The sequence below is a fragment of the Hoplias malabaricus genome, chromosome 1 (assembly GCF_029633855.1).
Source record: "Hoplias malabaricus isolate fHopMal1 chromosome 1, fHopMal1.hap1, whole genome shotgun sequence".
Lineage (NCBI taxonomy): Eukaryota > Metazoa > Chordata > Actinopteri > Characiformes > Erythrinidae > Hoplias > Hoplias malabaricus.
The window spans coordinates 52,214,397-52,227,444 of NC_089800.1; the positions used below are offsets into that span (position 1 = coordinate 52,214,397).

Below are 13,048 nucleotides of genomic sequence, written 5' to 3' on the forward strand. Positions count from 1 at the left end.
GGTAGCTGCTAAGCAGCTGCTATGGTACTGCAGGTGATCTCTGAAGTACATCTGGCAGCTCCTAGTATGTTGCTAAACAGCAGGCATTGTATTCCAGGTGGTTGCTAAAATGCTGGTATGTGGTAACCACGGTATTGTTGGGCACAATAGGGTTGCTAGGTTGTTGCTATGCAATTACAATTTGTAGTGTGTTATAAGAGTTATGGTATTTTAGGTGATTGCTATGTTATCACAGCTTGTTGCTAAGGTGATTTTAGGAAGTTTTTGGAGTGCTGATAAATGGTTCACATGTTATTCAAAGTAGGTGCTAAGCTGTTGGAGGTGGTTGTTATGGTTTCCCGGATAGTTGCTAGGGTGCTGAGAAATTGAGAATTGAGAAATGCACACTGCTGACACAGGGGTTTATATAGCAGTGTGTGTGTGTGTGCATGTGTGTGTTTAAATGCAGTCACAGCAGCTGCTTAAAGTCCACTGTAAATATTAACTCAGACAGATTAAGTTATCTCTCTCTCTCTCTCTCTCTCTCTCTCTCTCTCTCTCACACACACACACACACACACCACTAATGAACTGAAATTGAAGTGTTGTTTTGGTTTTATTCTTGTAGCGGCTCTCCCTGGATGTCCCGGCGGTTTATGTAAAAGATATGCAAATGATATGTAAATGAGAAGCACTATATAATGTCTCATTTGAACCCGGTAGCAGTCCTTCACACTTTGTAAACATTTCAGGACGAATGAACCAATAGAAATGCTCCAAAATGACTTGGAATTTTCATTCACTTCCATTGAAAGTCAAGAAGGTTTTTTCCTTCTCCTGTAAAGTTACTGTTTTGGAGACACATGTTTTGGAGACTCCAGCTGAACGTGTGGTGTTTTCGTTGAAGGCTGGTTTGCGAAACCTGTTCCTAAAGACCATGAGGAGTCAGATCCTCACAGAAACCTACAGCAGCAGCTTCTGGAAGAAATACAGGCTGAAAACATCAGACAACATCTCAGGTGCGCGCACACACACACACCTTGGAGTAAACAGTGTACATTCACATTTTAAATTTGATAAACAGGTGAAGAACATCTGTAAAGGGTTTCAATTAAATCTCAACTCTCAGATTCATCAGAAGGTATTTATTTTTTAGCACAGCTCAGCTCTTTATGACACTTTCACATATTTCCTATTGTATCACGTCCTGGTCACAAGCCTCACAATCAGTTTTAAGACCTACCATATCTTTATATAATCAGACTATTAAAATTCTAGATAAAAAACCAATGACGTGGCATCGTTGCCACATGTTGGAAAAACATAGTATGCTTTGAAAGTTTTATGAGACTCAGTGATTTAAAGCTCATTTTAAAATGTTGGTATGGTCATGCTTCCCTTTTGCGTAATGAGACTGTTATAAGACAAGAGTGCGCTAGTAGAGTAGAGGACGTACAGTACGTGTCGTGTAAAACCTCTTTTGGACAATCACCTTTCTCAGTTAAAGGAGCAACACTTTGGAACAGTTCACCCACTGAGTTGAAAATGCAGTCCAATGTTACTGTTTTTAATAGAGGTATTAAATCATGGTAAAAAGAAAAATAATATTGCTCTCATATATCATTTTGTTTCTCACTTTCTTCCCCTTCCTTCTCCTTCCCTCCCATTTTAAACAAATAAGGCCAAACAAAATCAAAAAATCCTTCTATGGACAAGTGTTGTAAATTAGCTTTTTTGCTACAAACACTGTATACAGAGCATGTTTTTGTGCATTTTTGTTTGTTACAATGTTTCTGGACAGTTTGAAGATGTCCTTTTATGTATGTTAGAAACAGTTCCGTGTGTATATGTGTGTGTGTGTGTGTGTGCTGGACAGGAAGCTGACCCGTTTGCCGCACCTGGCCGGAACAGAGCAGAACCTACGTCTGGCGGAGCAGATTCGGGACGAGTGGCTGAGCTATGGACTGGACTCGGCCGAACTCCAGTGGTACGACGTCCTGCTCTCGTACCCAAACAGAACCAGGGGAAATTACATCAGCATAGTGGACCAGCATGGTGACGAGGTACTGGACACTCTTTTCGATGGTGGGCTAAGTTTTCGTTCCAGTGGTGAATGGAATGGTGAATGGAACCAGACGTCTCCACGTCCCCTCGCCACAGTCAGAGCTGGAAATAGAATGATAACGGACAGCAGTGGACATCACAGCTCAGTACAGATCCAGACAATGGTCAGATATCAGCCGTGTGTCCCCCACCATTCACTGTCCTCACTGTCCGTGGGGAGAGTTTAGAAGAGGACGTTTGGGTCCATTCACTTCCACTGTCCACTGTTCTGATTCTAGAAGTTTCTCTAGAACCACAGCACACCACTGTTCTTGGGTCTGAAATGGCTCCCTATTCACGATTCCTTATGTTATTCACTATAGAGGGCACTACTATAAGGGACTGAATTCAAGAGGGTAGTGACTGATTTCAAACACTGCCTCATGCAGTTACAACCCGGTTTGACCCCTGTTCGTGATGTAGTCACATATATAAGAGACTGCAATTCATGACCTAGTTGCATATTTTCAACATTTCATGCCACAATATCACAATCATAAGTGAATGGGTAATTACCATAGGAACCCTCATATCAGTGCCACATGTTATGTAACAGCAACACAACAACTCTTCCTCATTAAGGCGTCATTACCATCCGTTAATACCACCGTCTTATTTTTATTTACGGAAAATATAACATTACTAATTCATTATTTGCTAAAATATCGAAGCAAATAATGGCTAGAGAAATGTCCTTTTCTGTATGAACCTTTTGAAAATTAGTTTAAATAACGTTAAGTGAAAGATATGTTCTCGTTAGAGTTAAAGCTAAAGTAGGACACCAATAATAAGCATTGCTCAGGAGAAATAGTGTAATAAAATACTTTATGCCTTTGTTGGAATAACAACCTATGTTATGTAATTCGCATTATCCCTTTTTCTATGTTAGGAGTAATTCTTTAATTTCCCCTGGGGATCAATAAAGTATCTATCTATCTATGACGCCTGAGAGGACGCCTGTAATGAGGAAGAGTTTTCGTGTTACTGTCGCATAGTGTTTGTTTGGTAATTACCCATTCACTTATGATTGTGATATTGTCGCATAAAATGTCGAAAATATGTGACTATGTCACGAGTAGTTGTGAGACCGGGTTGGTTTTTACTAAACACCGGTATGTATTATGGGTAATCTACAAACTGCTAGTGTGCATGGGTTGTACGCTACTTTTGCAGTGCATTGTGGGATTGTGTGAGTGCCCTGAAAAACTTCCACTGTTTTTAGACACAACTCTGAAATGGTTGAGCCTCAAAATAGTGCACTACATAGTGAATAGGGCACTTTCTGACACAGTGCATTCGTTGTCACCTCGGAGAACATTCTAGAACTGCAGCCAACCAGATTAACAGTGCTATGGCTAATACTGACTCAGATTCAGGGTTAGCACTGTGTTTAACATCAGGTGTTACTTTAAATGACACGGTAGCTGATTCTAACATTAGCTGAAGGCTAAGGGTGTAATTTAAGGGTTGGTTTAAGGATTGAGACCAAACTGAGATGGGCTTGTGTGCGTAAAATGCTAAACTCCTACACACTTAGCGGCATTAGCATGTTATGATTATAGGCCTTTAACCGACCTAATGGCTAATGTTAACATGTGCTGCAGGTTCAGTGCACATTTATGGAAAGAAATCCTGTTCCAGCCAATAAACCTACAGCTTAATTAACAATAAAAGCCCCACCCATTCAGGCTACTGCTGTTAGCCCCACCCATTTAGCCAACACAACACTAGCCCCACTCATTCACTCTAGAGCAGTTTAGATATTTTGTGTCTCTTACAGCTGTTTTAACTCCCTCTCTTTCTCTCTCTTTGTGTGTGTGTGTGTGTGTGTGTATGTGTGTGTGTGTGTGTGTGTGTTTGTGTGTGTAGGTGTTTAACTCCTCCCTCTTTGAGCCGGTTCCTGTTGGATATGAGAACGTCAGTGACATTGTTCCACCGTACAATGCATACTCACCAGCGGGACAACCAGAGGTTATACACTACACACACACACACACAGACACACACACACACACACACACACCTCAATTGGGATAAATATGCATTGTTTAAAATCTGTCAAATTAATTGTTTAAACTTTGAATTTTAAACCTTCTGTCCTTCATTGTGAACTTTATGTTCAATATGGTTCACTTCTGAATAGTGTGTGTGTGTGTGTGTGTTTGCAGGGGGATCTGGTTTATGTAAATTATGGCAGAGCTGAAGATTTTTTGAAGCTTGAAAAAGAGATGAAAATCAACGTGACGGATAAAATTGCTCTCATCAGATACGGAAAAATTTTCAGAGGAAACAAGGTGAGACTCGTTCTGAGCTTTTTCACACTCAGATAAACACTGACAGCAGACGGTCCTCAACCAAGATAAAATAAATTCCATCTGGACATGATGTGTGTGTGTGTGTTAGGTGAAGAATGCCATGTTGGCAGGGTGTAAAGGTATCGTGCTCTACTCAGACCCGGAGGACTACTGTGCTGAAGGTGTGGAACCCTTCCCTCAGGGGTGGAACCTTCCCGGGGGTGGAGCTCAGAGGGGGAACATTCTGAACCTGAATGGTGCCGGAGACCCCCTCACTCCGGGGTACCCTGCTAAAGGTGTGGATCTGCACATTACATTAAATTACATTACCAAAATTTAATGTATCCAAGGTGATTGCTAGAGTCTTGTTATAGGTGGTTGCTAGGTTGTTGCTAACTTGTTGTTAAGGCAGTTTTAGATGTTGCAAAGGTCTTCCTGTAGCATTCCCAGGTGGTTGCTAGGTTGTGGCTATGTAGCTGCTAGGTGTTGCTATGTAGTTGGTTACTAATAGTTTACATGTTGGTTGGTAGGTTGTTGCTAGGGAAATGCTAAATATTTGGTAAGGCATCTGATTGATGATGAAGGGCTATTGCAAGGGTGTCTGTTAAAGGAGAGGGCACTGGGGTTAGGATAAGGGGTGGGAGCTTGTCATTGTGCTTAAGTACAAGCCTGTGGGGGGCGCTACAAATATATATATATATTTTTTTTTCAGAATACACCTACAGACTGAGTCCTGAGGAGGGGGTGGGGCTTCCCAAAATTCCAGTACATCCTATTGGATATCATGACGCTTATCACCTGCTGAGGTGAGTTCAGTGTTTATCAGCTTCAGTTATAACCTGAATATTAAATTGATATCATTAATAAACTGTTACAAACAGTAAAAACAGCAAATCCACATTCAGAATGAAGTTCTAATATAAACATTACAAATGAACCTCTAAAAAGCTGAGGCAAGTTTTAAATTTGAATCTGTGTGTGATGCAGTAAAATGGGCGGAGCTTTGCCACCTCCTGATTGGAAGGGAGCTCTGAACGTGTCGTATCGGATCGGACCCGGATTCACAGAGGAATTTGGACAGCAGTAAGACTCCCACATTTAACTATATTACCCACAATTCTCAGGATCATAAACCAATCAATACTTAAATTCTCAACACTGCACAACATCTCATCGTGTTATAATTAGAAATAATAAATCAGAATAAATACAGAGGATTAACCTGCTAAAGTTAAAAGATTCTACAAAGTTTACAGATATTAAAAAGTAACAGTTAAAACCTGAGTTTGTGTAAAAGTGTGTTCTGTTCTGTTATTTTTCTCTGATCAGCCCTGGAGAAAGGCCCGGCTTTACACAAAGAGCCTTCAGTCTGATTGTACACACACACACACATTTGTTTCCATGTGTTATGGGGACTTTACACAGACTTCCGTTAATTTATTGAAGACATAATCAATCTAAATCATAACTAAGACTTTCAGAACCCTAAACTTTACACTAACTATATTTTAACACTTACACTCACCCTAACCCTAACCCACATGGTTTCACCTTAAAAAGTAATGACTTTTCTTTTGGGAACCAGCTTGAGCTAAACCTGCGTCTCACACACACACACACACAATGATTTAATAAAATTTACTTAAATCTGAAAGTGTAAAGGAGGCCAGGTTCTTTTCTTCTGTTTTATTTTTTTATGATTTTTATATTTTGTATTTCCTCAGGAAAGTGCGGATGAATGTTTATAACTATAACCAGGTCACTCGCATCTACAACGTCATTGGAAAGCTCAGAGGGGCTCAGGAACCAGGTACACACACACAAACACACACCAACACACATGACTCAACAAACTAAGAATGTGTAGCTGATGGAGCAACACAGCACTCGGTGCTCTTCTCCAAGTGTGTTGAGCTCAGGCGATGTTCGTCCTATGTGTGTATTTAGACAGGTATGTGATTCTGGGGGGTCATCGTGATGCTTGGGTTTTCGGGGGGATCGACCCGGTGTCTGGAGCGGCGCTGGTCCACGAAACTGTCCGAGCTGCAGGAACCCTCAGAAAAACAGGTGGGGTTTCTGTTCTGGTTCAGTTCTGTTCATTAAAGGTACGATCTGTGATCCCCAAAGGTGCAGCAGTGGGTTCAGGGTCTGATTGTTCTGCTTGTGTGTGTATATAATAGTGCGTGTTACGTTTCGGTCTAGGGGATGGGTAGAAAGAGAAAAAAAAGAGAAACTCACACAGTTTAGAATAAATGAAAAAAGTGTATTTACAAAGAAAATATGGATATTAAATAAATCAAACAATCAAATCTTATAACACACAAAACTTAAAGCCATATCTCCAGGGGTAAGCCACGGCCAAAATAACAAACATAACCCAACACTAACTCCAACCCCAACACTAACTTTGCTATTCAAACCAATAAACAAATAAATGACAATAAATAACCCTGACTCCCTATCTAACAATAAACCAAGAGAAAATAGATAAACTCAAAAGGCGCTTACCCCCTTCCGGCACAGGTGACCACAAAAATAATAAACAGAACACAATCAACCCACACAAGGAAACACACAGTCTCCAGAAGTTCACAACTAACACACACAGAAGGAAACACACAGTCTCCAGAAGTTCACAACTAACACACACAGAAGGAAACACACAGTCTCCAGATATACACTGTTCCCACACAGAGACAGAGCAATCACCAAGTTAACACACACAGGGAAACACACAGTCTCCAGAAATACATAGTCCTCACACAGAGACAAAGCAATCACCAAGTTCACAACACATGGCAATTCACAATTGGAAAAAGGGGCGTCTCAATCTTCAGCTTCCTGCTTCTTTTATAGGCAGATACAGGAAACACCTCAGTAGCCAGCAATCCCAGAAATCTCCACAGCTCCACCTAAAGACAGGGAGGGATAGCAAGACAACAAGAAAAGGAAAAGAAGAGAGACAGGCATACAACCCGTAACAGTGCGTATATCTACATATATCCTTCTGCGGGGACAAAAACCTGTTTACACGCTCATAGTGGGGACTTCCATGTGGTGACTGCACACTTGTCCACACAGTGTACATCATTACATTTTAGGATGAAGACATATTTTAAAGTAGGGTTTAGGAAAGGGAACCAGAAAATGTATGGAAGCCTATGTAATGTCCCCACAATGCATGAAAACAGACTTGTGTGTGTGCGTGTGTGTTAGGTTGGCGTCCTAGGAGAACAGTGATTTTTGCCAGTTGGGACGCGGAGGAGTTCGGCCTCCTGGGATCAACAGAATGGGCTGAGGTAAATACAGATAATGTGTCTATTTCCTTTTCTTAGTGCGCAGGATTTTCTCTCCAGTTCCACATCCTTTCAGACCCATAGTGTTGAGTCGTTCTTCTCACAGTGGATATTTTTGCTCTGCTATAATGAAAATGTTATGTCCTGTGTGTGTGTGTGTGTGTGTAGGAGAATGCAGTAATGCTTCAGGAGAGAGCCGTAGCTTACATTAACGCAGACTCCGGCATCGAGGGTGGGAAGCACTAAGAAACACAATAAATGATTTGATTAAACTATAATAACATTTTCAAATCATGCACTAAAATGTGTGTGTGTGTGTGTGTCTAGGCATGTACACACTGAGGGTGGACTGCACTCCTTCTCTACACACATTGGTTTATGACATCACAAAACAGGTAGGTCAAAAATCTGCAGTAATGAGCAGTCAGGACAAAACCTGGTATCTCCACTCTGCTCAGAGAGCCAACTGCTGTGGGCGCCAGGGCTAGGGGCTACCCACCGCTCCAGGCATGTGTGCTCACTGCCCCCTAGTGTTCACTAGTGTGTGTGTAAATGTGTGTTTCACTGCACGGACTGGGTTAAATGCAGAGAACAAATTCCTCTGTGTGCAGCTCAGTGGCCAATAAAGTTAACAACTCAAGGGGATGCTATTCCTCACTCACTCACTTACATTTAGTAACTTTACCAAAAGGGGGTGCTACTCTTCATCTTCTTAAAAGACACTGTGTCCTTGTTTCATTTATATTTGCTGACGTTTGCCTTAAATCAATCCTGGATGCTTAATCCACATTTCATTACTGGTTATAGTGTGTGTGTGTGTGTGTGTGCGTTTGTGTGTCTGTCTGTCTGTAGGTGATGAGCCCAGAGGAAGGTGAAGAAAGTATGAGTTTATATGAGAGCTGGCATAAACGAGACAACTGGACAAACATTAGGGACGCCCCACGGTAAGAGCATGGCATTATGGGTGATGAAGGGATAATAAATACCTGTGGGGGGCATTATTAGTTCACTTTAACAGGGCACGGAAGGGGTGTGGTCAAACTGGACTGAGAGTCATGCCCTTATAAGGAGTTCCAGGTCTGAGCTCTATGTATTTGAAATGGCACTCTACTCACTATATACTGCACCGTTATAGGGAAATGAATTTCACTAAGGTACATCGGTCGTACACTGCTTATTGCAGTGCATCATGGGATTGTTTATGTGCAGTGGCTGTGATTGAAATGGCTCCCTACTCATCTGTATTTTGCTATTTAGTGAGGCACTATTTAGTTCACTAAAAAACAAAATAGTGCAGCGGTGGCTTGGTGGTTAGGGCTTGTAACCGGAAGGTTACCTAACCCCCAACTGCTCCCTTGGCGCCGTGGCTAGGGCCGCCCACCGCTCTGGGCATGTGTGCTTACTGCCCCCTAGTGTTCACTAGTGTGTGTGTATAAATGTGTGTTTCACTGCACGGATTGTGTTAAATGCAGAGGCACAGTGGCCAATAGTGGTTCTAAATCCGATTCTTCAGAAGTGAATTCGGACACGTTGCTAAGTAACAAAAAAGCTCGCAGTACATTTTGATCCACATTCATATTGTGATCTCTGATGTTTTTAAAGTGCATTGTGGAAAAAATGTATTGCCTTCCAAATCACGCCCAATTTGAGTGTACGATTCAGACACTCTGAGAAAATTGGCCAACATACTCAATAGTGCCCTTAAATGTACATCAGGAGCCATTTCATTCACAGCCACAAAATAGTGCACTTTAAAGTGAATGGAGCAGTTTGGGAAACAACCAGATTATTCTGTGGCAGAAATAAATGTGTGTTTGTAAATCTGTGTGCTTTGTGGTAAACAACATGATCAATAAAATGTGTGTGTGTGTGTGTGTGTCAGGATCAGTAAACTTGGCTCTGGGAGTGATTTTGAAGCGTATTTCCTCAGACTGGGGATAACGTCTGGTCGAGCCAGGTACACCAAAAACAGGGTGAGTGAGTGTGTATTTCACTGTGTTTACATAATAATAATAATGAGTATATTAATATTAATGTATTATTATAACTTATTAACATAAGACCTCAGGTCAGTGACCTCATGAGGCTCCAAATGGCCATTTTATATGAAACGTCTCTGTTGTAATGTTTCTACTATAGTGACTAAATTTTTGTGTGTGTATATGTGCAATACTCATTGTGGGTGTGTGTCTGTGTGTGTTTCAGAGGACGGAGCACTATAGCAGTTACCCCGTGTACCACAGTGTGTATGAGACCTTTGAGCTGGTGGACCAGTTTTACGATCCCTCGTTCCGCAGACTGGAGGCAGTGGGACGAGTGAGGGCGGGGCTTGTGTTCCAACTGGCCAATGCCCTCATCCTGCCACTGGACTTTAAGGAATACGCCCTGGCTCTCACTCAGTATGCACACACCATCCAAGAACTGGCCCTCAGACACCCCGACGCCATGCAGCAGTACTCTGTCTCCTTCGGTAAGGACCCCAACACCTGCCCCCCACCCTTCCTCGTACTGACCACACTTACAGGAATCCAGTCAGACAGCTCCTGATTAGTCCTCTAAACTTATCTGAAGCCTGATTGGTTCTCTATTCCCTAAAACTGGTTCTCTATACTGCTTGGTCATTGTTTGTTTTCCAGATGCACTTTTTTCAGCAGTGGACAATTTCACAAAAGCAGCGGCAGATTTCCACACACTGCTTGATAAACTGGACAAGAAAAAGTAAAACATTTCTCTCTCACACACACACACACACACACACACGTGGAAATGACTTGGTCACATTTCATTGTACCTAACCCCTGTCTCTCCCTCTCTCAGTGTACTGGCTGTGAGGATGTTTAATGATCAGTTGATGTATTTGGAGCGAGCATTTATTGACCCTCTGGGGCTTCCGGGACGACCTTTCTACAGGTAAGTAGATGTTTACAAACACCTTTCTACTGATAAACAATCACCTGAGGATATTTCACATTGCAGCCTTATGGTCTTTGAGAGATAACATAAGCCCAAACTTCAACAGGAAACGCCCCTGAGCTGTTCTCTTATTGGACAGAGTCAAAGCAGTTTGTGAACTATTCCACTGTTAACAGAAAGACTGATGAAATGCATTAATGTTAATCCCCTCTCTCTGTCTGTGTGTGTTCAGACACGTGGTCTTTGCTCCGAGCAGTAATAATAAATACGCTGGAGAGCCCTTCCCGGGGGTGTATGATGCTCTTTTTAACATCGAGAACGCAGCTGATCCAAAGAGATCCTGGACCGAAGTCAAGCGGCAGATCAGCGTCGCCACAGCCACCGTCAACTCTGCCGCCAGCACACTCCGCCCCCCTGCCTGAGGCCACACCCACACACACACTCACTTCACACTGCATTAATCACACTGACCTCAGAACTCAGCAGAAGTGTTTGGACACTTTCCAGAATCTTTTTCACAGCCGAGGTTTGCGCCAACTAAAGCTGATAAACAGAGCTGTACTTTAGCCTAGAGTTCACAGAGAGGTTCTCTATAGGAGGTTCTAGATCAGCGCTGAGAGAGGTTCTAGATCAGTGCCGTATGATGGAAATCACTGTTAATGATCCACTGTAAAACACTGAATTTAAACAACCGTTTATGGTTTCATTAGAAGCCGTAAGAAATAAACATGAATGATGAAATTATCGTCTTAAATAATTAAGTTTGTGTCTTATGCAAATGAGTTGATACTGTGACCTCATAATGCTTTAGTTTCTAGATTTTTCATAATATACAGATATATTAATATAAACGAAAGCAGCGCTAAACCACTGCAGTCTGGGAAGGCAAGGTTACACTGATGTAGGCTAAATAGGCAGAGAGGGCGGGGCTAAACAGATTTAGTCTAAATGGGTGGTGCTAACATACCGTAGGCTAAATGGGCTTAGCTAACTCAATGTGGGCAGAAAGGGCAGGTCAATGGGTGTGTCAGGTATCAGTGAATCATATACATATATATATTAAAAATAATCCACACTACTGAACAGTACTGTAACACACACACCTATGAGTGCATGTGTATATTTCTATATTTATACACTCACATAAACATTCATTCAGAATCTAGAGTGACTGTTTATAATCAGTTTATAAAAACACGCATCCACACACTGGACACAATTTCAGAAAACTCCTGGCAAAATAATGATTAAAATTAATTCATTACACTATAAAACTTTCTCATGTCCTTCTGTAAACACACACACTCCTTTCCCCAAATACATCCCAGAATAAGGACGTTGTCACACGTCCTGCAAATGAATCCCCCTCTACTATAAGGTTAGGGTAGACATTTGGGCTTTTAAAATGGGAGATTATAAACAGACTGGGTCTCTCCCTCTACAACGTCCGTCCCACTCCAAACAACAGGGATACACCCTACACAATTCAAAAGGCCTGCTCAAATTAAACAAACTCACCCCCAAACATATGACTTGCCTTAACTAGGCGGCACATATACAAACATAGAAGAATAGAGAAATAATATTTGTAAAGAATCTTTGGGGCGTGGACAGGAAGATGTAGTCGACATGGTCAGAACACACTGAAGAGAACTTTGTCCTGATGCTTACAATAATTTTAAGGAATCTGTATATACGGCTTGACTTTAGAGTTTGGAAATCTCAGAGCTCTTAGCTCATGGTTGGTTAATGTACTGGAAAACACCTCATTGTTCCTCACAGGAGACTGGGGTTCTATATGCAGTTTGGGCAGAAACACTAAAGCACACTACACTGTACTACTTAGATTTTTAACATGATTAAAGTTGTAAATCACTGTCATCTGCTGAAATGACTAATTTAAAGGAATATGAGGTAGTATTTTTAACTTTAAAATGACAGGGCGGCACGGTGGTGCAGCAGGTAGTGTCGCAGTCACACAGCTCCAGGGGTCTGGAGGTTGTGGGTTCGATTCCCGCTCCGGGTGACTGTCTGTGAGGAGTTGGTGTGTTCTCCCCGTGTCCGCGTGGGTTTCCTCCGGGTGCTCCGGTTTCCTCCCACAGTCCAAAAACACACGTTGCAGATGGATTGGCGACTCGAAAGTGTCCGTAGGTGTGAGTGAATGTGTGTGTGTCTGTGTTGCCCTGTGAAGGACTGGCGTCCCCTCCAGGGTGTATTCCCGCCTTGCGCCCAATGATTCCAGGTAGGCTCTGGACCCCCCGCGACCCTAAATTGAATAAGCGGTTACAGATAATGGATGGATGACGTATGCAGCAGTGGAGGACAGTTTCTACATCATTTAAGGTGGAATTGTGGAATAAAGGCTTGTTGTTTGGCCGACTCCATGTTGATTGTTGGCATGTGATGTTCTCTGTATCGTAGTTTTCCACAGACCGTTTTATAAATCAATTATTTACTTTGCTC

The 13,048-nt window shown here is 42.1% G+C and overlaps 1 protein-coding gene across 1 annotated transcript in view; it reads left to right on the forward strand.

The window, feature by feature from the left end:
* naalad2 (N-acetylated alpha-linked acidic dipeptidase 2) overlaps positions 1-12,474 on the forward strand; it is a 13,214-nt gene extending 740 nt beyond the window's left edge. Inside the window, exons 2-19 of the mRNA XM_066679220.1 lie at positions 887-998; positions 1,856-2,042; positions 3,952-4,053; positions 4,251-4,376; positions 4,486-4,672; positions 5,089-5,182; positions 5,364-5,459; positions 6,101-6,186; positions 6,324-6,443; positions 7,593-7,675; positions 7,841-7,904; positions 8,000-8,067; positions 8,525-8,616; positions 9,555-9,645; positions 9,878-10,142; positions 10,309-10,390; positions 10,490-10,582; positions 10,818-12,474. Of these exons, the coding sequence (XP_066535317.1) occupies positions 887-998; positions 1,856-2,042; positions 3,952-4,053; positions 4,251-4,376; positions 4,486-4,672; positions 5,089-5,182; positions 5,364-5,459; positions 6,101-6,186; positions 6,324-6,443; positions 7,593-7,675; positions 7,841-7,904; positions 8,000-8,067; positions 8,525-8,616; positions 9,555-9,645; positions 9,878-10,142; positions 10,309-10,390; positions 10,490-10,582; positions 10,818-11,007 (2,138 nt within the window). The 3' untranslated portion in view covers positions 11,008-12,474. The remainder of the gene's footprint in view (positions 1-886; positions 999-1,855; positions 2,043-3,951; positions 4,054-4,250; positions 4,377-4,485; positions 4,673-5,088; positions 5,183-5,363; positions 5,460-6,100; positions 6,187-6,323; positions 6,444-7,592; positions 7,676-7,840; positions 7,905-7,999; positions 8,068-8,524; positions 8,617-9,554; positions 9,646-9,877; positions 10,143-10,308; positions 10,391-10,489; positions 10,583-10,817) is intronic.
* Positions 12,475-13,048: the final 574 nt, after the last annotated feature.